The sequence below is a fragment of the Drosophila nasuta genome, chromosome 3 (genome assembly GCF_023558535.2).
Source record: "Drosophila nasuta strain 15112-1781.00 chromosome 3, ASM2355853v1, whole genome shotgun sequence".
NCBI lineage: Eukaryota > Metazoa > Arthropoda > Insecta > Diptera > Drosophilidae > Drosophila > Drosophila nasuta.
In genome coordinates, this window is record NC_083457.1 from 50,249,834 (window position 1) to 50,274,242 (window position 24,409).

General features: G+C 36.5%; 2 protein-coding genes across 5 annotated transcripts; both read left to right on the forward strand.

Annotated features, from left to right (window-relative positions):
• Nucleotides 1–847: 847 nt before the first annotated feature.
• Nucleotides 848–4,594, forward strand: LOC132793666 (probable RNA methyltransferase CG11342). Its single transcript, XM_060803694.1, has 3 exons — nt 848–1,988; nt 3,894–3,926; nt 4,540–4,594. The coding sequence occupies exon 1, from the start codon at nt 925–927 to the stop codon at nt 1,639–1,641; it is 717 nt and encodes a 238-aa protein (XP_060659677.1). The 5' UTR covers nt 848–924; the 3' UTR covers nt 1,642–1,988; nt 3,894–3,926; nt 4,540–4,594.
• Nucleotides 4,595–4,976: 382 nt separating this feature from the next.
• On the forward strand, nt 4,977–22,463 carry LOC132793663 (PAN2-PAN3 deadenylation complex subunit PAN3). Of its 4 annotated transcripts, none has more exons than XM_060803682.1 (13): nt 4,977–5,117; nt 14,539–14,615; nt 17,239–17,358; nt 17,534–18,118; nt 18,179–18,662; nt 18,726–18,842; nt 18,908–19,028; nt 20,500–20,622; nt 20,688–20,817; nt 20,873–21,009; nt 21,077–21,268; nt 21,341–21,503; nt 21,564–22,463. In XM_060803682.1, the coding sequence occupies exons 1-13, from the start codon at nt 5,084–5,086 to the stop codon at nt 21,669–21,671; spliced, it is 2,391 nt and encodes a 796-aa protein (XP_060659665.1). In that variant the 5' UTR covers nt 4,977–5,083; the 3' UTR covers nt 21,672–22,463. The 4 variants fall into 4 exon arrangements, with proteins under 4 accessions (XP_060659665.1, XP_060659668.1, XP_060659667.1 ...); XM_060803684.1 differs by lacking the exon at nt 4,977–5,117 and adding an exon at nt 12,414–13,022; XM_060803685.1 differs by lacking the exon at nt 17,239–17,358.
• The last annotated feature ends 1,946 nt before the right edge of the window (nt 22,464–24,409 follow it).

A 24,409-nucleotide genomic window follows, 5' to 3' on the forward strand; every position in this document is an offset into this window, starting at 1 on the left:
AAAAGCAAATGCAAACAAATACTTGACACATTTCCAGTAGGTTTTAGCGCAAAACAAAAACTAAGCTAAATATAAATATATACTTAAATAAGTACGACTACAGTATGTATGTACAAGTAGCGAAGAGTAAAAAAAAGAGAGCAAGAACGAAGATGACAAATTGCATACAAATCGTAATATATATAAATATATACATACTTATATATAGTTTAATGTACGATAATTTAGTATTAGACAACAACAAGTTTAATAGTTTAATTCGTATCATGAATTATGTATATTTAGATTATAAATTAATTGTTTATAATTTCACCGAGACGACGTCGACGACGACGAAGACGAAGAAGGACATGAGCGCAACGTTGTTCAGATTTTCAACAGACTGTTGCAATTTTGCCTAGTTCCCTTAGTGGGTTAAATTCAGTTTCCTCGATCTGGGCAGAGTTGTGCTCATGTTACCCATGGTGTGTTTGTTGTTAAATATTGTTAACGCATATGTTATCCACAAACAAGCCAAGAAAGCATTGTGTATATTGTTTCATCATTGTACATTGATTTCAATCATTTCAATTAATTTTATAAAATGTTATCGATTTGATATGTAAGCAAATTGTAAGAACGTGTTAAAAATTATATAATTATTAAAACGAGAGCAGTAAATTATGTACATGGAAAGTTAAAACCCCGATGTTTCCTTATTCGCCATTCACATTTGAATTTTTAATATGTACCCGCCAACAGTAAATAACATTTTCTGTTATTGGTATAACAGCAATGGCAGAGTGACCGTTTATCTACATGCAATTGGTATATTTACTCAACAGTGTGGTATATTTTGAATTTCAACTTGCGGGCAGTCTGCTATTGACTTCTTATTGTTTTGGTAAACTTCGGGTAATGTTTTTGTTTTGATTGTTGTTTGCAATGGAACGCCGCAACAATAATCCGGGAGCAGTGCAATATGGCAATTTCATGAATTACTATCAATTCAATTCAGCTATCGAACGGGTTAAGCTGCTGCCATCAAAAGATATTTGGCAGCCCAAACAAAACGACACGAGGACAGAAAATGAGCCCTACTTGGTGCTCGACGTGGGCTGCAATTGTGGCGTTTTCACCCAACTGTTACAAAAGTTCCTTGAGGAACAGTTACAGCGACCAGTGCATGTGCTTGGCGTGGACATTGACGAGCGGCTTATCGAACGAGCGAAAGCGGAAAACACGTGTCTCGACAAGATCAGCTATTTTACCGCCGATGTGCTGAATGAGGAGCAATTCGACTCACCTGTGCAGACTTATTTGGAGCAGCATCATCGACAGAAGTTTGATGCCATCTGCTGCTACTCGATTACCATGTGGATTCATCTGAATCATCACGACAACGGTCTGCAATTTTTTCTGCACAAACTGTCCCAAATGGCAGAGCTGTTTGTGGTGGAGCCGCAGCCGTGGAAATGCTACCAGACGGCTGAACGGCGTCTGAAAAAAACCGGCGAGGTTTTCCCGCTATTCCTGGAACTAAAGTGGCGCTCTGATGTGGAGCAACAGATTCAGAAATATCTTGAGCAAGAGCTGTGCCGCCAGAGCGTTTACGAATCGACGCCCACCAAGTGGCAGAGAAGGATTTGTTTTTTCAGATGAGGTTGATCATAGTACAATATGTTAACTAGAATTTAAAAATAAAAAATATTTGTAACTTATGTTGTGCGCTTTTCGAATTGGTATGTTGCAAAAGTAAACAATAATCTGTTATCGCCCGACCGCCACGTAAAAATGCGGCTATTAAAATACCAGACAACACGTTTTTGGTATATTCAATACTTAATAATTGGAAATTGCAAAAAAAAAAAAGTTGTTTTTAAACACGTTTTGCAAATTTATCGAAGTGTAACCAGATGGTAAATTATCGATGCTTCTATATTTTGGTATATCTCATCGGCATTAAAACGTATATTAGCAGATTTGTTGGCGGTCACACACTGACACATGTAGGTGTTGAATAGTTTGTTTTCTTAAAAAACAAAAAGTCTTAATTAGACCGAACGAATAATTTATACATTAATAAATTAATTTATATTTGGCGCAAGAAACATCGATGTTTGTTATTAATAAATCGATGTTTTAATAAAATAAAAAAGCATCGATGCATCGATAGTGCAGTCGATGTTTTCTCCATCTTTACGCAAAAGTGAGTTAATAACAAAATAATAAATAAATAAAACAAAACAAAAATAATAGTACTAACAGTGCGGCGTGGAATAAGAAGAATCTCAATTATAAACGAATTACGTCGTTAAGAACTTGGTGCAAAAACAACGCAATACACCGCGACAGCAACAACAACTACAACAATGTGTGAGAAAAGCAAAGAGTTGGTCGACGCGACGCAGCGGCAATTGTGACAGCGGCGTCGGCAGAGAAATGAAACTTGTTCTGCTTGTTTGTGTTCTATTCGCTTCGTTACTTCAATTAATTAGCCAAACTACATACATACTAGCATTAGCATTAATATATATATTGTTTGCGAAAATCCTCAGCACATTTGTTTGCATTACATACTTACAAATGTATGTAAATGTGTTTGCCACAACCAATTGGCCTTCTGTCACTTGTTGTGTGTGCTGTGTCCCCCTTTGTAAGTCCCGTTTGTCACGCAAACTTCTTTTTGCGCCTCACAAAAAAAAAACACGAAGACAGAGACAGACAAGCAGCAAGTGGAGACGAGACGCACAATTAATTGCAGCTGTTTCCACTCCAGCATACAGAAGATATAAAAAAGAATGCTTCCTTTCATCGCTGCTCCATCCTCCGCTGTGCCGTGTCTACCGTCTAACCTACCCTTCCTCCCCTCCAGCCCACCAGGCAGCGGCAATGGATAAAGTTTTGTTGCCAGCTGTTTTGGCATCCACACAAATGCCAAATGTGGATGCCAAGTAACATACGTTGAAGAGAGTGCGGAGGAGGGGGCTTTGCAAATCCAAATTCGGAACTGTGTGTGGATGCTGACCTGTTGTGATTGCTGTTGCTTTTGTTGTGTTTATGTGTATGCATTTGCCTGGCCAGCTGTTGAGTCTGTGTGGATCCTGTTTAACTCCAAACACATATGTATGAACAATACCGTTCACATGTGTGCAGCAGTCCTCCGTCTGTGTGTGCGAGTTCGTATCCGTGTGTATAACAACGTCATTTGCTTTGGCTTCGTTTCTGGTCTCTGTCTATATGTGTCCTGCAAAATGTCTACCCTGATGCACAGTGGTGTGTTTGTGTGTAGCAACGAAAATGCTTACAAGTTGATCTCGTTTTGTGACTCACTGATTTATTCCAATAGATTTGCATTCACAATAAGCATTACAACCATCAAATGTTGGTTTTCAAGCACACAGTGAATAATCCCTGTACCACTGTTTTGCTCGTCGCATCCCCTGTGAACATACACACATACATACAAACAGACGTCACACAGCTGTAATTGTTGTTGTTTTTATTAGCGCCTAGCAATCCTCTGCCATGCACACAGACACACGCTAACACCAACACATAAGCACAAGGCAGCAGAGCAGCGAGGGTTCGTGTGGACTCCATTTGGCTGGCTTCGCTTCGCTTGGGTACTTGAATCGTCTGTCGTCTGCTTTTTCAGTCAGTACCTTCGTGCAGCGCATAACGCGCGGTGTGTTGCGTTTGAATGTGTGCGTGTGCGAGTGTGTGTGTGTGCTTGTAACTCTCACGCAGAGTTGAGTTTCTTATTTGCCGCCCGCTCATTAATTGTTAGTATAATCCACAATTTATATGTATAACACACATAAACTGCAAATAATTTTTATTCTTAGTCAAATTTTGTACAAAGAAAACAAACTGCGTTGCTAACGTCTCTTCTTCTTCTTGAATCTTTACAGTTTTGCAATATGTTGGCGCAGGTTCAGCGAAAAGTATGTGATGCAAATGCTTAAAAATATATAAATATAAAATGCTATAAATATGTGAATCAGCTTCACACACAACTCCAAAATACAAGAAAATGTTTAACGAGTGTGTGAATATGTGTGTTTAGTTTGTGTGTGCGAGTGTGTGTGTGTGTGAAAAAAGTGAAAAACCAAAGTGAAAAGCAAAGAAGTAAAACAAATATGCGCGCATTTTGTGTCTGTATATGTGTATGGCTGAGAGTCACGCACACAAATTAAATGAAATCCAAGCAGAGCAAAAACTGTCCCTCCGCTCCTCTGTCTCTGCCTCCCACTTCACCTTTCCCTCTTCCTCCACCCACTTGGTCTGACAGCGCTGTTGCTTTTTGGATTTCATTTGTCGTCCCTTTTTTTTGGCGTTCTGCAATAACAAAACGTCCCACACACAAACTACAAAAAAAAAAATAAAAAGAAACGCAAATGAAAATACAAAAGCAAAACGAAAACAAAAAGCAAACAACAACTGAAAAGGCAGACAGAGGATTCTTTGCTGTTCCCAAATGATGTTGCGCAGTTGAAAATGTCGTATTATAAATGCTAAAATCCCGTTTCCCCTTTTTTTCCCACTTTCTTTTTGCAGCCAACGCGTCTCAACAACTTCTAAGCGAAAATAACAATACAAAAAAAAAAAGAAATATGCATTTTATTAAAAACATTAAAATAATATAAACTAAGAACATAAAAAAGAAAAGAAAACTCTAAAAAAATAAACACAATGTGAGCATGTGTAATGTGAAAATTTAGCAGTTAAGCGCGAATTGTATGTATTATTTAAATTTTCGTTCAATAAGTTTAAATCAAAAGAAACAAAAAAATCAAACAAAAAAAAAGAAAAACGAAACGGAAAAATAAAAATATTGAAAAAAAAAAAACTGTTAAATAGTAAGCAACCCAACAAATAAAAACAAAACGCAATTCGAAACGAAAACAAAAACAAACAAAAAATCAGCGAGCAGTCGTCGAAGAGAGCAGCACAGCAACAACATTAGAAGCAGCAGCAGGACCAAAAGCAACGCAGGCGAGAGCGAGAGAGCAACACAGTCGAACATTGTTGTTGTTCTCCTTTGGTGTGCTATTGAGAACGTGTGCATGTGTGCGAGTGTGTGTGAAGGCGAAAAAGAAAAATGTCAACGTTCTTGAACAATTTCTTCCCGGCAGGTAAGTGCCACAAAGCAAAACAAAAACAGAATTACAAATACAAAACCCAAAACATAACATACACAAAATCAAATACAAAAACAAAGCAAAAAAATATAAAGCCAATGCGACACCTCGGGCTTTTATAATTGAAAGTCACCTTTGGCATATTTCAGACTCGTTTGCTAGTCGCTGTTCCTTCATTCTATTATTGCGGTTTCTAGTTATACTCATTAAACCCAAAAGGGTAGAAGGGTGTTATAATTTAATGAGGGAAGGCAACAGCTGCCTTACTCCCATGTAAAAGAAATTTATTATATTTCATATTTAATGTTTTTCACGAGTCCTTTTTTTCAGTCTGTCCTTTTACAAGAATACCTCGATTTTAACGACTTTATAAGCAAGAGTTATGGGAAGAGAATAAAATATTCTTTTGGTTACACTAAGAACAATATTTTTTTTTCCAATTTTATATGGAAAGAATTCTTATAGTTTAACTAGAGTTTAGCGACTTATATATATTTTTAAGTTAAATTAAATAAACCAGTTTTCATCTTTTTTGTTAAGTGAAATTTCTTAACACAATATTTTAATAGACAATTTTTCACATTTTGTTAAGTGAAGAGTCTTAACACAATATATTTAAGTGTTAGCGAACATTTTAGTGATTGTAAGTGAATCTCAAAAACGTTCATTAAAGCATTAGTTAACAATAATAAGGAAAAACCATTTTAATGTCAGTAGGAATATTACAAGTTACTTTGTTATAATATAAAAAGCAAATACAGGAAAAACATTTTAGTGATTAATAGTAAATACAAATTATAATAATTAAATATTATTTCAAAGCAGTAAGGAACAACAATCTTAAATGTAGAAAGTATCCCAATGTCGAGCAGACCTCTGTGTTTTTGCTTTCCCACTTTGTTGTTTCCGCTTTTTAATATAGTTATGCGCTGCCTCTGGAAATTGAATCTTCTTTTTCTTGATGCCGAAGCGCAGCTTGTGATTATTGGCAATTACTTGCAGCCGTGACCATGAAATGGAATGGATCACAGAGCGCAAAGAGCTGCGAGGATAAACGCGTCATGTAAATGCCGAGAGAATAAAGTGGGAACTGTAATCAATCTACCCCAGTGCTGTAATTATAGAAGAGCATGCAGGTCATGGGAGTAAAAGAGAGAGAAAGAGATAAAGTGAGATTGAGAGAGCAATGATCATTAAGATCGCAACCCTTAAAACTATTCGCAGAGGGATTTTCGTTCCACTGCGAACGAGTTCCACTTGTTTTTCTATTGTGTTTTGATTTATCCTGCACTTACCTGTGCTAGAGAAAAAACCACTTCCTCTGCCCTTTGCAGAAAAAACAAAAATATAGTGAAGACAAAAGAAAACGAAAAAAAACTAAAAGAAAAACCAGTTCCTTTTGCTGGTCAGCAGCCACGCAACGGCAGCTGACGGAAATACAATGACTTGGAGAGTTGCGACTTCTGGTTCTCTCTCACTCTCCTCTCTCTGTCTCTCTATATCTGTTGTTTGGTAGGTGCATTGGGTTACCTGTTGATGGGTCTTTGTTATTCTTGCTGCTCGTTGTAGCGTAGCTGCCTCGTATCGGATGCAATTTGAAACTGGTTTCTTGGCCTTAACTCAGTCAGCCAACCAAGTTGGCTTTTCTTCACTCGAACAACTTTGGTTTTTAGCCAAAAAAACAAAAACTGCAACTGACTTGATACACACACACACCACATGCACTCTGAACACCTACACACACTAAAACCTTCCTTCCTGTTGCCCAGTTACCAGTTTTTTTTCAATAATGCAAATGCCTTTTTTACTTAACTCGTTTCGTTTTTTTGCCTGCGCAAAATTTTATCAGCCGAACTTTTATTCATTATTTATTATGAACTGTAAACAGATAAGTTTGTTATTGCTGTCCATTCAAGTTATCAGTTTTTTATAATTTCCGGAAATCTCAAAGCCCCAAAAAAATGCAATAATTAATCAATTATTTGATTAATTATCTAGCGAAGCGAAGATAATTTTGTGATGAAGTTTTTTGAATGGAATTCTTGCGCTGTTTCCAGTTTGGAATGTTTTTTACTTTTTATTGATGGCATATTTTTAATTACTATTGAAATTCTTTAAATTTGTTTACCTTTGAGGAATCTCTTGTGGATCGCATTGATATATCAAACTCTTTAAACAGTTATAAATAAAATACAGATTACAATTTTTAGACAGCCATCATTATCTATTTGTTTATGATTAAAGTGTAATCTTATCTATTTAAAATTAAAACCAATTTATTGAAATAAAAAATTGCAATCCACACATAAATTCTGTAGTGAAAGCAGCTCATGTGGAACCCATTGAACGTAGTTTTTTTTTTCTTGTTCTGGTTCTTATCTTCCTCACTCCTTCTCTTTCCTTCTTTTGTTGCTTGCGCGATTCATTTGTCACGCTCGCCATGTTTGTTATTGTTGCAGCTGTTCTTGTTATTGTTCGTTGGGCATTCTTCAAATGTTCGCTGCAAAGTATGCAACACATTCTTGTTCGCATTTTTTGTACGCACGCGTTTTGCATATTTTGTTGTCATTTTGTTTTCATTTCGCTGTTTTGTTTTGGCATCTGTTATCATCGTAATGACATTAACATTGCGACTTGGCCTGAGGCTATTTGCCTTTGCCACTTCTCTTTCTCTTTCTTTCTCTGTCTAGTTCCTTTTCGTTGGCTATTTAAATTCGCATTCGCTTTCGCTATTTGCCAAAGTGGCTGCCCTTGAGCCACGCATTACTCATACGCCGCGTTTGCCGCGCACATTTTGCCAAAAATTTGCCTCAGCTCTGTGCCATCTATTATTGGGCCACTCTTTGAAGTGTGCCCCATATGTTAGTGTATATGTACATATGTGTGTGTGTGTGTTGGCCATAAAGCAATTTGACTGCGTGCGTGGAACATTTGCCTGTTTTATTGCCATTAGCGGTGTCATTATCTATTGCTGCTGGGATTCCCTTGGCTCTCTTGGACCCTTGTTAGATTTGTGACCGTGATTTTGGGGCGGGCGTCCTTTTGTTTTCTTTTCGCCAGCCGTGTCCCACTGGGCCCAAAACAGGGTCATAATTCAGCCGCAAAGAAATGCACAATGGGGCATTTAATGCTTTGTGTTACAAACCCATTAAATATGTATGCATAATGAGCACGATAATCTAAAATATTTAAACAACTGTTTAACGCTATCTGCTTGTCGATTACTCTTTACATTTATTTCTATACCAAATTCAGCGTGATTACATCACGCATTCAATCAAATGTTCGATATAAATCTGCTTTTGCGATCATAGCCATAATTCTTTTGTCAGCTTTCATTAAATTAAGATTTATACGCAGTATCTGCCATCTCGTTCGCACTCGCAGCGAGTAGTTGACCTTGTTTATGTGTGAGTAACATGCTCTTTGAACTGGTTCAAACTGCAGCGTCATGCTCTCGCATCTCTAGTGTTATACAGTTGGACATGCACTGGCGCACACGCGCTGTTCAAACTGTATTATCAGCGACGCTTAGCCGGGTTTTGCTTTTTATATTTTTTTTTGGTTGATGTGTTTGCTTTTGCACTTGGTTGTCTTTCTTTCTTTTATTTGTGGTCGGTCTGCCTCGTGTTGTTGCTGTTGCTGTTGATTTTTTATTTTTATTTTGTGTGTTTCTTCTTCAACGGCAACGGCGCTGTGCTCACCTTTTGCGTTAGTCACTCTTTGGCAACGAACGTTACCACACGGCGCGGCAAACGAGAGCTCAACATACCCGCAACGTGAGTGTGTAAAATGTGTGTAATGTAAGAGTATGCGTATGTGTGTTAATACTAACAAATTAACATATGCGTGAGTGTGATTGTGTTTGTGTTTTTGTTTTGTGTTTACGAATAAGTCGCGTGTGATTCTTGCCAACGATTAACATAACAAGAGAGCAAAGTGAACAAGACGAAGAGAGAGAACTAAAGAGCGACTGCGAGAGAGTGTCAACTGTTTATGTGTGTGAGAGAGTAGAGAGTGCATGTAATGCATGATTATGATGCTGCTGCTGCTGCTTTGCGGCCCCCCAACAAGGTGAATGCGTAAGTTGACGCATCGCTGTCAATCGCGGCAGCGACGCGACGTCGACAGCACCAGAAGCAGCAGCGAATGAGCAAAAACACATCAATCAAAATGAAATTGAGCGGACGTCGACCGTTGCTGTCGCTGTTTTTGCTGCTTCTGTTTCAGTTTCTGTTTTCTGCCAACGCAGCGGAAGAAGAAGCAGCAGCAGCAACAGAATAAACAGACTCAGCAAGTGAAAGAAGGGCAGACGACACTGTCAGACAAAGATGGAGCACTATTACTATGCTCTTTATACTCGCTAGCTTTAGCCTTTAGCGGGGTATTATGAAGCAGCGTAAAAGCAAGCGAAAATACTGTGTAAATGCTCCAAATATGTGTGGTGCAGGTATTTGAGAGTTGATCACACAACGCGACTGCTGCTTTCTTATTTGTATTTGCTCTTTTTTTCCGCTATCCGCCGCTTGGTCTTTAGTCGGCATATCATTTTGCGCCTCGCTGCCCATTTGCGCTTCCGCTGCCAACCTTCTCTGCTCTCTCACACCACGCCCCCTTCCTACCCTAGCACACTCATCAGTTTTGCCGCCTACGCATCGCTTTCTTTTGTCACCCGCTTGGCCGCATTTCGAAATACGAAAAATTTAATTTTATTTCGAATTTTGTTGTTCAGCTGTTGTTGCCGAGCAACAACGCTGTTGAAATCGCATTGAGTAGGCTTAGGCCTAGATTGTTGCTGCATATATTACACACACACACACATACATATTTTCGCAATTGTTTTTGTTGTTGCGCATGCGCGCCGCGTGCTATTAACTTGAAGCTTTAAAAGCAGCCCATTCGCTGCTCATTAACCCATTGGCGCCCTCAATATGCGCGCGCTCAACATTTGCACAGCTGTTTTTTTCTGTTCACAGCTGAACTCGCGCTGAACTGAATGTCGAGAGTGAATTGGGTCAAAACTGTTGCTGTTGCTGCCTGCGCTGACAACAATTACAACAACAACAACCAACCAAACTTGTCTTTGGTCACGTTGGCGCCTTACGACAGCGCTCTGCTCACACACATACATTAACACCGCAACCCGAAGCCCCGTTTGACAGAGACAGCAACAACAGCAAGAGAGAGACAGAGCTAGCAATATGGTTGTCAATATCGTGCACTGAGATCACACCATACTATATAACCATAATAAAGAATGGAAACGGTTCTTTGACCAACTTTTTGGTGAGACCAAGAACAAAAAAATGACAATTGCAAAACGTCAGCTGGGTTCCGTGTTTATAAAAACGTATTATGTTAATATTACAGTGGAACGTGACTATAAATCAAAACTGAGTGAAGAGATTGGATCTGTAAATACAAAAAAATTTAGTATAGGAACTCCAAGTTTTCTTAGTAAAATTATTGTTGAAGCATCATATATACGAATATTTATATTTAAGAATTTATTAGAAGAATAGTAAAAGAAATTTGAGATGCGAACGTGATTTTAATTTAAAAGTACAATCCAATTATGGGGTTTCTACTTTAACAAATTGGTTTAAAGATAAAATAAATGTAAAGTCGGATTTTCAGAGGTAAAAGTATTTTAAAAAATGTATTGAACCAAATAGTTGGGTATATAGTAGCTTGACTGTATTAAAACGTATTATTATAATCGTATTATACTAATATTTTTACAATGAAACGTGTTTTTTAACAAGAGATTGGATTTGCCGTAAATATAAAAAACTAAAAAAAAAGCATTATTAAAAAACAATTTATTCAACAAAATAGTCGTTATTGGATAGTTTTGAGCGTATTTAAACGTAGTATTATGTGTAAACGTAATTTTTATTACTATGGCTATAAATCAAAACTAAGCGGTTCCCTTACTTTGTGTTAGCAGGAGAAAAAAATAAAATTACAGCTCAAGTTTCCTTAGTAGATCATTAAATGTTCGAGCATTACATAAAAGCAATTTATTGAGCAAAATAATTGGCTCTAGGGCGGCTCGACTGTGTGAAAATTAATACGTTTACGGCACAGTTATTGATTGATTTCAGTAATTGATTAACATAGTCATAATAAACAACTAGAAATGGCGCAAGTTTTGCATGAGCAACTAGTAGATACTCTATAGAACGAGACTTTCTTTTAGTTATTTAATATGGAAATATATAAAATAATACAAAAATGTATACCATGATAATATTCTATGCTACCCTTTTTCTTTTGTTTGTTACAGAGTATGCACACAATTGATTTTTCGTTAGATTCTATTCTAATTTGGAAAAAAACCCCATGGTCAATCATTCTTATTAAATTTCCATTCGATTAGCACACAAAACGCACTCGAAAATATCAGAATCAATTAATCAGCTTATAAAAGCTGAGCTATAAGCAGAGCTTAAAAGCTCTTTATCAATCTGAAATCACCTTTTGTTACAAGTTACAGGACAGATAAGCTAATAGAATTGATAAGCAATGTAGAGGCTCAAGGTTTTGCGACAACGAGTGAAGTGATAGTGCTGATAATTGATAAAATAGCTAGTCTATAAGCGTGTATATTGTATATATATTGTACTTTATGTATTTTGTGATGACAGATTGTAAATTGTTGCACTGATAGCTTACGTAGTGAGCCACGTGCACCGCTCTTGTCCCTCTCTCTCGTTGCAGTATACAAACAACACCTATCTATATAATATATAAGCTAAAGCTGGGCGTTTAATGCCTGATAACACAACGGCCGATGCCAATTGCGGGGCAAATGTACTCACACATTCAACGTATATAGATACTTTTGTGTCATGTAATAAACCATTGCACTGCAAACACACCCCTTTTGGGGGGCATTAAACAGAAACAGAGAAAATGGGGTGCTAATGGCCAACACATCATGATCATGATCATGAGCAAGGGGTCATTGCATTTGCACTTTGAGTGCTGCTCAAACTGTGCCTAATTGCATTGCCAGCAAACAAAAACACACAACACAACGCAACGAAATGTAAACAAAATAGCTGTAGTTGCGCCTGTTGTTGTTTACCCACTGCACACACACACTCGCACTCCCATTCTTGCATACAGTTTTAGAATCTCCGCTTTGCTGCTCTCTCACTTGCTGCAGCACGCGCTCGCTCTCTCTGTTTCGATTTACGCTCTCACGCGTTCTCTCTGTTCTTGAATGGCTCACACCTCCGCTGCTGCCGCCTGCGCACTCTTCTAGTCAGTTGACTGTGCGCCGTGCTGCCGCGCAGTTCGTTTGTCGCGATCGTTGCGCTTACACGACGAAGAGCTTTGCATAGCGTTTACATTACATTTCACACACATACCAACAACAGCAAACAGACAATATTTAACAGCGGGCGCATCTATACAACGTGACATAACGACATAATATTGTGATTGCTTGGCTCAGCGCCATATGAGCGACTGCTACGAACTGACTCCCCCCCTTTCCATCATCGCGCACACACAACGGTAGTCCCCCTTCACTTAATTGAAGTGTGTGTTAAAGTTTCTTTTTTTTTTCGTTGCGCCAGTGTGTGTGATGTTTTCATGAACGCGTTCGTGATCTTTGAAGCAAAACACAGCTGTCTGTTTTTTACCGCAAAACCAGCAGCAACAACTATAGATAGTTGTTGTTTCTGCCGACGTCATGCCAACAAACTGCCAGTAGCAGTCAATTTATGTAAAGTGAAAACGTTCAACAGATACACGTATGCGTACCTTCATATATACATATATAACGTATATACATATACATATACATATACCAATACGTACAGTTTTGTGAGGCAGCAGAAAACGTAACTTGTTCATACCGGTTTTACATGCACTGGCCATGCTCAAGTAAGTTCTAACCAATCGCTCTCAAATGGTAAACAACACCTGATTGTAGCTCTTCAACTGTGCAATGACTTTATTATTATTATTGATGTGATATTTACGCTGCGCAATCAAAATTATTAACTTCATCAGACAACAACATCACATGCATTCAATTAATTGCTTTTATTTATTTTATTTTGCGCTTTTCAAATAAATTAAATGAGTAAACCGCAAAAGCAGAAAGCACAAGTGATTGCCAACACAGCTAAAACACATGCATACAGCGAAATTTTGTATTTATTTATTTATGTATGCCTTTTTTCTCGCTTTTTTTTTTTTGGTTTTTTTTTTTTGCTAAATACATGCACGAAATTTTTCAAGGCCAATATCACTTTTTTTATACCTTATATTCCCCATAGACGACTTTGGGTATGTTCCAATAACATTTAAAGAAATTCAAATCCCAAAAGGAACCAGTTCGAAGAAGTTTCTTAATTGAAGCGTGATTGAAAGCTGCTGATAAGACGGGCTATTACTTAAACTTGCTTTAGGCAGCGACTGGTTTTCAAAAATAATGCATGGCATTTATAAGGCAAACATTTGTTTATTCTCAACTTGAAATTTTAGAACTTTTTTTTGGGGGAATTTCCATTACAAAAGTTTAAAAAATGTAATTTAATTTTATAATAATCAAATTTTAAAATTTGTAAGCGGGGTATTTCATAGTTTGGCAGTCTTAAATAAAATATTGTTACTTATTTTTTTGCGCTGCCAAAAGGCATTGGCCCATATGTGCCTCCCCTTTCACTCTCCCCTCCCTTCCTTTCTCCCTCTCACGCTCTCTCTCTCTCTCTCTCTCTTTACAGCTGCAAACATTCTGTGTCTGGTTTTTGCTAAATTCGTTTTACTTTCTATATGTTTTACTTTTCACAAGTGCAACAATATTTTGTATGCAAATATCTGGTACAGAAATAGATGGGATTAAGGAAAAGACCAATTAGCTCAATTCATATGGGGAAGGTGTGGAAAGGGGGGGAAGAGTGTGTTGAGGAGTCGCACCTTCCATTTGGTAGGCGCAAGTTTCACAGGTTTTCGCTTAACGTTGAATTTTGTCATTAAAATTTTTGCGTATTTTTTTTTGCCCTGTGTTGTTGTTTACGCGCCGACTGAGAATTTTAACGAATTGCGTCTTTGCTTTTGTTATTTACATACTCTAAAAAGCAAGCACAACAAGAAGCAACAACAACTACAAACACAAGCACAGTTGAGGTTTTATGTGTGTGTGTGTGTGTTGTGAGTGCTCCAAAAATAAGCGCGCGCGTTATCGTTTTATCGATAACGGCGACAAAAACAAAACAAAATATCAACAAACATTCAACTGCATTCCCGCTGCCCCCACCCCCATTATTCTCTCACTCTCTTTCACACTCGCGTGTTTCTTTAATGCGCACACACACATGGAAAATATCTATTTATGTTTATTTAATTGATTTCTAATCACGCTCTCTCTCTGGTTTCTCTCTCTTTCGTTTTGCAGATACGGCTGCTATGGATCCAATTTTCTTCTCACCCACTAATGGAATACCCTCTGAGAGTAAACTCGCCACTTATATGGTAAGTGTTGTTGCTACAGTTTGACAAGCACTCAAGCATAAGCAAACATGACTGCTGCTTGGCCAACAGTTGGAGAGTCATGCTTACAATTGTTTATTTTACTTGGCGCTGACGACTGACTGACTTGACGTCTGACCCTGCCCCCAAACGCCCCCGTCACCCATAAAATTAGCTTATTAACTATGACAAGTATAAGAGTGTGTGTGTGTAAGTAGTGCACAACAACTACAACAACAACAAGAGCAAGAACAGCTGTTTAATTGACGAGACAAGATATGCGCACAGAAACAGGCATGCATACATATGTACCTACATATCTATTTACATAAGTCTGTGTGTGTGTGTGTGTGTGTGTGTGTGTTATGTACACACATATTTGATTGCCTAGTCTGAAGTTTGTTTTCCTTGTCAGCTTGTTCGCTGACAGCGCTGCGATTGTTGTATTTTTAATTATGCTTTATGTATGTATTTTTTTTTATTATTTGTTTTCACTCAATTTGCTTGAACAATTTAATTTCAATCCATTTGCAATGTATCTGTACTCTTGACCGACTTTTTTTGTTGCGCTCATACACTTAAATTGCCATTTACACGCACTTGTATATGATTTTTATAAATATGTATGTATGTCTGCACATTGAGATACAAAACATTAACAATCAAATTTGCGTTTACTGCATGGATTTTACACATTTTTCGTTGCGGTTGACTAAATTAGAAAACGAAGATTGAAATATGAAATTCCCTAAATTTCGAAATACCCTTCAAGTGAAATTAAGACTTTACTTACTATGAATCATATTGAAAATAAATCATATAAACTATTTAAATTTGATTACTTATCACCATAATTCAAGTTTATAGTATTCCATATAGAGGGTATTCTTATTGCGTAGCACTTTACTTTGCTGCTTAATAAAATCGTATCAAATGTGATTCATCATTTCACATGTTTTTTCTTGGAATTCTTTTTTAGCATTCCCTCTGAGTCATTTTATGCTGAAATTGAAAAGGTGTCAAAACTTTTTAATTCATTAAGTTGTTACGTATTCAGAGAGTGTTCATCAAATTTATTAGGCAAAGTGCTCGTAAATGTCTCTTGAAGTTAAGATTATCCATATTCCGAAATTTTTGGAGGGGATGTCACTTATAATTATTTTGTTTTAAAATGATGTATACAGTTATTTCCTTTTTAATTTTTTTTTACCATGTTACTTGAATAACAAGAAACATTTTATAGGTAAACGTGTTACATACTTACTAATTTATTTCAGATTTTTCAATACAGCTTTCGATTTTTTTTTTTTGTAATTTTTAGAATATTTTACTGGAATAAGAGAAAACATTTTATAGATAAAAGTTTCTTACAATAAATTTATTTTAGAATTCTGAATACAGTTTTTTATTTAGTAATTCTTAGTATAATATACATTAATAAGAAGAAACATTTTATAGCAAACGTTACTTATTTACCAATTCGTTTCAGAATCCTCAATACAGTTTTTTTTTTAAGAGTTTTAATAAGAAAAAACATTTTATAGGTAAATGTTACTTACAATAATTTTGTTTTGGAATGCAGTTTTTTTTTTTCCAATTTTTAGAAAATTTTAAGAAAAAAGACTTATTTTATAAGTAAACCTTTATTTATAACAAAAAAGTTTAGAAATGGATTGATTTTTGCGACTTTTGAATTTAAAGATAATCAATATAATAAAAATTTTAGAAAAACAAGACATTTTAAAAAATGCAGAGAGATGTTTTTATAGTTAGTAGTTTAAAAAGATACCTCAACCTTTTTTTTTTGTTAAACTGTTTTATGTTACCAATTGCTTAACGAAGTCAATATGCTTCTCTCCAAAGTGTAGAGCATGCAATGTTGACTAAAAAGATACAAATAAACATTCGCAAAGCAAGTGCTGAATGTGATGATCATTAAAAACTGATTGCGCAGCAGTTTACTTTTAGCTAAAGTAGACCAATTAATTGAGCAAACCCAAAAGTGAGAGTAAATAAAGTGAAGAAAAAAACTTGCAAACGAAATGTGAACGAAATGGAGTTAAGAGATGTAACTAAACTTTTTTTTTGATACATATGTGAAGTATTTAACCGATTAAAGCAACTCTATAACTAGATCTGATAAGCTCTATAAAATAAAGTCGTATATGACCTCTTAACAACTGTATTCTATGGACTCAAACCTCGGCAAAGAGTAACAAAAAATAAGTACATAAACAAACTGATTGTTAGTCGTTAGTTTAACGTTTGAAAATCAATTGAGAATTATGTAAACACGGAACACGATAGAGTGGAGCGGAGTGTAGAGGGGAACGGGGGAGGGGAGGGAGGTCAGGCAACCCTCTCGACTGAAGTGTCGTTTGTCATTTCGAAAAAAAAACAAAAATGAATTGTGAATTGCAGATAAGATAATGTGTGAACAACGCGAACGGACACACACACACACATATTTATAACAACTCCCACACACACAAATACACATTTCCCCTATCAATGACTCTCTCTTTCATTCTCTCTATCTCCTTCTCTTTCGCACTTATTGTTTTCATTTGTGTGGTTTTCTGCGGCATGTCTCTGACTCTGACTCTCGTGTCTCCTCTGCTCGCAGAATCGACAGAATATTGCCACAACGACGACGGGCTACGTCAATGGCAATGGTAACGTTAACGGTAATGGGTTCTCACTCCTTAACTTGGACTCGCCCCTAGCAGTTAATAAAAAGTCTCAGGTAAAGGCGAAACAACCAAAAAAAAAAACAAATTCCCCTTAGTGTGTGTGTAGCTTCCTTCCTCTTCCCCCCTGTCTTAGTGAGTGTGTTTAGTTGGTTTGGTTTGATTGGTAGCAAATATGTATTTGAACTGAATTGAACTGCAACTAAATTGTGTGTTTTTCTCTTAATTTAGGTAACGCCACAATCGCCCGAATTCATTCCAGCGCGCATCAATTCGTCTCCCAACTTTTACGCACCATATCACATGAATAATGGCCTAAACGGCGTCAATGGGTTAACAGCCGCAGCAGCAGCAGCCGCCGCCGCAGCAGCAGCAACCGTTGCAGCCACTCAGTCCACATCATCGGTGGCAGCCGCTGCATCCGTGAGCATAAGCAAGACGGTAAATGGCAGCAACTCTTCCATACTCTCAATGCAAAAAACCACAAGCGTCTCCACGGTGTCACAGCAACAACAACAACAGCAGCAACAGCAACAACAACAACCGCAGAAACAACAGTCACAAGCAACAACGGGGGGAAGTGGAACGAACTCGTCGGCGCCGATAGCAATTAGTGGCAGTGCACCGCCAAATCCCGCAGCGGCGCCATTTGTCAGCAGCATGTCCCAGCAGACGCCGCTGAAGGCGCGCAATGCGATGATGCGACAGGATTCGCCCACGGCGGCGCTAATCGGTGGCGAAAAGTCGCCACCACACGGCATGACACCGCACGGTGCCTCGCCCATACCCACAACATTGCCAGCGAGCGTGCATCAAGTGAGTCTCTTGACTATCAACTGATTAGAGTGTACATTAATTAATCTCTCTTTCTTGCAGGAAAATGTCGGCGGCACCATCTACTTTTATCCCACTGGCAATGGAGCCAACAATCAGCCCGTGGTCAATTCGGTTGTGGTGGATGCTGCGCATCCAGCTCATCCGGCTCACCATGGCGTTGTCAATGCGGTTGCCCCTCTGAGTGCTGTGCCGCCGCAACTCATGTATGCTGGGGGACATGTGTATCCGGGACCAGCGTCCAATGTGATCGCCATGCAACCGAAGACGCAACTCGAGTCCGCATTCTTTATGCCCGACGAGCTGCGCAGCGATCTTCTTGCCCGCAACGAGATCTCCAATCTGATCATGGATGCTGCGGAGGCGGCACAACATGCTCTGCCCCTCGAGGTGGACAACTATCATGCCCTTTATCCCTTGGAGCCGCCGGTGCAGCCGATGCACACCAAATTAACGCTGCCAGCGAGCACTTACCGGGCCACGCACAATAGCACGGGATTCAAGTACTGTCTGAGAAGATTACACGGTTGGTTAAATAATCTATTTCACTCTTGAAACTCTACTAAATTGTATTTCTGTTCCTCGACAGGCTTTCGCTTGCAGTCCACCAAGTGCATGACGCTTGTGGAGATGTGGAAGAAACTGCAGCACACGAATGTGGTGCAACTACGCGAGGTGTTTACAACAAAAGCATTTGGTGATAACTGTAAGTCTAGCAAAACTATATATCACAATGTTCGCTTCTAATCACACTCCTTTACCCTCTCACAGCATTAGTATTAGTTTACGACTATTATCCCGGCTCACAGACCTTGCTAGCCAAATACTTTACGCCAACGCCAGACACCAACGGCTACACAGATCCATTCCAAGGCGAGGCGCGCCCCTTCAGGTGAGTTTGATGCCGCGATACGTTCAAAAATTCTACCGTGAAACAAATTTTACTAATAAAACACAACCGCTTACCATAACATCCCAATGTAACACGTATTACGCCGGGAAATAACTGAATTATATACATTAAAAATGAGTTCTTGAAATATTTATTACAACAAACATTAGTTAACATATAAGACAAGCAAAAAAGGATAGAAATGAAAATTTATGCTATTTTGAATTTTGGAAGCGAACTTTATAGTATTGATATCATATAATTGAACAAACAAATTATTATTGCGTCAAATGCAATTTATTTCCTCTAAATATTTAACCTTGCGTTTATTGCAAGTACATAGTTGCAAATATGTTATGTTGATAATAGCTTCGATATTTAATTGCACATTCAGGATGAATCCATTATGATAGGAGCATAAAATCAAATGTGCCCCGCACTGTTTGCTTACTTAGTCTACTACTGAATGTAAACGTAAATCGATACTATTTTGTTGCCTTAAATATTTTAACTTGAAAGCATTGCTTTTAAGTGCACATTTCATTTTATTGAAATGAACTTGAGTTGCAATTATCGAAAAATATATAGTGTTGATAATTGCATTGATAAGATACTGTTTATATACTTTAAATCTTTCAATTTAAGTGCTTTGCATTTAACTGCACATTTATGGTGCTGATAATGATACCCACATTTAATTCTATATTCAAGATAACTTAAAACATCGCAAGTGATCCAAATCTTTAAAAATTAATTCATCGCAGTTAACTGCACATTTATAATGCTGATAATTCTACCTACACTTAATTTTAATTTCATATCTAAGCTAGCAAAATAGAGTTTAGTATCTATATTTATTTATGTATTATATTAAATTTTGTAAAGAGAGAGAGTAAAGAGAGAAATAGAGTAAAGAGAGAACTGGCTGCTAAAGTCTTCGTCTTCGTATAAACATATATTGTTTCACTGAAATACATTAAATTTAATTGCACATTGCGGTTTATTGCATAGATCATCAAATTTTTTGTTTTCTATGTACAAAATGAATTGCTTAAAGTCACAAAAAGCTGTTGAATAGAGTTAACATACTTATCTGTCCAGGAAAAATGTTAAACGATCAGTTTGTATTTTTATCAAAAGTTATAATTTTATCAGTTAAACGCACATCAACTGATAAACTTAGACCTTAGACTTTGAAATGTAAAATGCACCTTAAATTTAAATGCAAATAAGCCCAAAATATGTTTTATTTTAATGGCACATTTCCCTTAATTGCCTCATTAATTTTGTACCACTTGCCGTGTGCAATTATCGACATTTAACCTTTTTATTTATTTATTTATATATAGTTAAGTAATAATAGAAAATTACTGACTTAAGTTTAAAGTATAATACTATTGTCTAGCTTTAAGTACATCCCACATTTTACTTTATTATCAATTAATCAACCAAACCTTTTCTTCATCTGCAGTCATAAGAGCAACTTGCAGCGCACAAACAATGGACCTCTGCTGCCGGAATCGACCATTTGGTCCATCATCATGCAACTTACCGCCGGCTTACGGGCCATACACCAGGCGGGATTGGCCTGCAAGTAAGTTCAGTTTATCTAAAATGCTCTCTTAAAGCTCTCTCTAATCATGATTATTGCTTCGATAGAATATTGGATCCCACGAAGATTATAGTAACCGGCAAACGTGTGCGCTTTAGCTCCTGCTGCGTTTCGGATATCACGCAGTTTGATCCGAATGCGGCAAATCCTTTGGCTTTGGTCAACATGCATCAGCAGGTAATATTCTAAATTTATATCATAACAGAGTATGCTAAAGCTCTTCTCTCTTTAGGATGATCTTACCGCTTTGGGTCGTTTAGTATTAGCGCTGGCCTGTCGCTGTCTGCAGTCGGTGCAGCGCGATAATGTACAGTCCAGCATTGATATGGTGACCCGCAACTATTCCACCGATCTACGTAATTTTATTGTGTAAGTATTTGCATTTAAATAATGCTCTGTTTGCTGTCAGTTCTCATATTATTCTTGATATTTGCAGTTACCTCTTCACCACGAATAACCGCCGCACTGTAACGGATCTGATGCCCATGATTGGTGCACGTTTCTATACGCAACTGGATGCACTGCAGGCCCAAGTGGACATGCAGGATGATGAGCTGGCCAAGGAGATGGAGAACGGTCGTCTATATCGCATACTGGTCAAACTGAACAGCATCAACGAGCGACCCGAGTATGTTTCTATATATAATCAAAAGTGATATGAAGAGTGTTTTGCTCATCTCCAAACAACTTGCTATTGCAGCTTCAACCTGGACTGCACTTGGTCAGAGACTGGTGATAGATATATGCTGAAATTATTCCGTGATTTTTTATTCCATTCCGTCACTGAGGATGGCCGACCCTGGCTGGATCACGCACACATTGTACAATGCCTCAACAAGCTGGATGCTGGCTCAATCGAGCGTGTAAGCTGGGACTTAAACTTCTATATAAAATATAAATTTAATTTATTAACTGTTTTGTAGGTGCAACTCATGTCACGCGATGAGCAATCGGTACTAATTGTCTCCTATGCTGAACTCAAGAATTGTCTGGAGAACGCCTTCTCCGAACTGATGAGCGCGGCCAACTGAAGAGCTCCTCAAAACGAAAACAACAAAACAATAACAACAACAACAACAACACTACTATCATCATTTTAAACATGAACAGTACGAAACACGCGCAGCTCATTTTGCCACATCTATTGTCCGTAGTCCCTACCTCTTCCCTTCCGATAAACTCAACTCGACCACAAGTAACTACAATTAAATGGTTTATAATATAACAAAACAAAACAAAACGAAAAAAAGAAAAGAAAGAAACATTCATTATAACTAAGACATTTTTAGGCGAATGCCACAAGTAAAACATAATAATAAATAAAGAAACCATTAAATTAAAATAAATAAACATAATCTACATACGCAGATTTATATTGTTAAGCCAAGCAAAAAGATAAAAGATAAACGTATACCTAAACATAACGATAACGATAAAGATAAAGCTAAACAACAAAAACAACAACAAAAGAATGGAAGGCAAACAACAACTGATATCCAATGTTATGTTAGATCTTAACTACATTTTAGGCATTTAAACTTACACGAAAAACAAAACAAAACAAAAAACCGAAACAACAACATCAAATAAACCAACAACAACAACAAACAGAAAAGGAGCAACCACTTTTTGAAAACGAAATCTCTCCAGAAAAAAGAAAACAAAAATACAAAAAAATGTAAACGAAAGAAAAAAAACTGTAAAACAAAAAAAACTGGCAAAATTTGTTGAAACGAAACAAAAACTTAAAAAAAGAAACATACGAAAATGAGCAAAAAAAAAAAGAGAAAGTTGATCTATTTTTACAGAGAAGAGAAAGAAAGTATTTATATGTATTAAAGAAGAAAAAAACGTCTAAAAACTAAACTAAAACAAAAAAAAATTGTAAAATAAATCTAACAAAAACTGTGCAGTGCGAAAATATTGAACAGCAACAAAATGAAATGTAAAAACACAAGAAACAAAAAACAAACAAAAACAAAGCAAAACAAGGAACCACATGAAATGTTTTAAGCATTGTCTGAGCGCCTGCCTATTCCCCAAAAAACAGCAACAACAACAACTACAACAAGAACAACCAATAACAACAACAAACAACAAAAAGAACATTTCTTATTTTTCAACTAATATTTTTATAGCGAAATATTTTTTAAAAAACGATTTAAGCAAGAGAAATGGAAATGAACAAAAAAAAATGTATTTGTAAAAAAAAATGAAAAAAATGCAAGTGAAATTGTTGGTTTAAGCAGGAAAAGAAAAATACAATGGAGGAGAAGAACATGCAAAGCGACGCACAGCGCGACTTGGCAAGTTGCTCAAAAAACAAAACAAAACAAAAAGAAAAAAACAAACAAATAAGAATAATAATAATTGTAATGAAGAATAACAATAACAAAGAAGATAACGAAATCGTCTAGGCCACACAGCGTGATATGTATATACATATTATATATATTGTTTTTCTTAATTTTGTTTTTCTATTTAAATGTACAACTCTTGATGCAATATTTATGAATTATTTCACACACACATACTCACAACACCTTTTACAATGCACGCTCTCAAAATTGCAAGTACAACAAACAAACAAAATTACTTAAAAGTCTGTCTATATGAATATATATATACAAATGTATATATTTATGTATATGTATATATTATTTTAAATGCTAAAAATCCCAATTAGCGCCATTTTAGGGCCAAAAAAGTCGCGTTGCGCCTGCGCGGCCGCATATCACATGAAACTGAGAGAAATCCAAAACTAAAACCAAAAAAAAAAAAAAAAAAAAATATTCAATGAAATGGCTTCAACCACTTTACAACAACAACAACTACAAGAACAACAACCACCAACCAGATAAAAGAAAAGAAAACAAAATACGAATAAAAGATATTTCGTAATATTTTCATTTATTTCCCAAACTTGTTTTTCCGATAGAATGTTCTCAGCTTAGCAGCTGTTTCGGATAAGTTTAATCATTCATTTAGCTCCTGCTATATATCTGTTTTCAGATTTGTTTTGTTGTTGACACATTTATTCACGCCAACCCTAAATCAGGAATGTTGGTTTTTGTTAGCTTTTTTTTACAATTGATTTTTTCCCAATTATTCAATGTAAACATTTTTCCTTTCGTTTTTTTTTGTATTCCTCTTTTCTTCAAATGATTTTCTGTTTGTCAATCATAAATGCGTACACGTACTTTTCTTTATTAAGTTATTGTATACTTCAAAGTAAGACTAATTAATTAGTTGTAAAATTATTATTAAAGAGAAAAAAATGAGAAAACCTACAAAAACAAAATGTAAAAGAAAACTTTTTGAGAAAAACCGATACAAAAAAATAATAAAATGTTTAAACAAAATGTGTGTAATGTGATTTTTTTGATATATATTTTTGAAAACCTGGCTAATGGACATCTTCAAAATCTTAAGGAATGATTTCAGCTGTATCGTATCAGAAAAGATGATATGTCTGCAACACTCCTGAAAAGAATTCCTATTTCTATTTTACTGGTTAGTTTTAACTGGTTGCTGTAGATAAAACTTTCATCTTTAAAATTGGTAAATTTCGATCCACAAATGATTATTTTTCTGAAAATAATGAATTGAATAGAAATTCCTATTTTTATTTCTCGAGCTTGGGTTAAAAATTCTAATAGATAAAATAGATGATGGATTCAATCTATATTATTCAGATTAATAAGAAATCTGATTATTATCTACCAGATATTCATTCTAGTAATACCAACTTGAATACTTTAAGATTGTT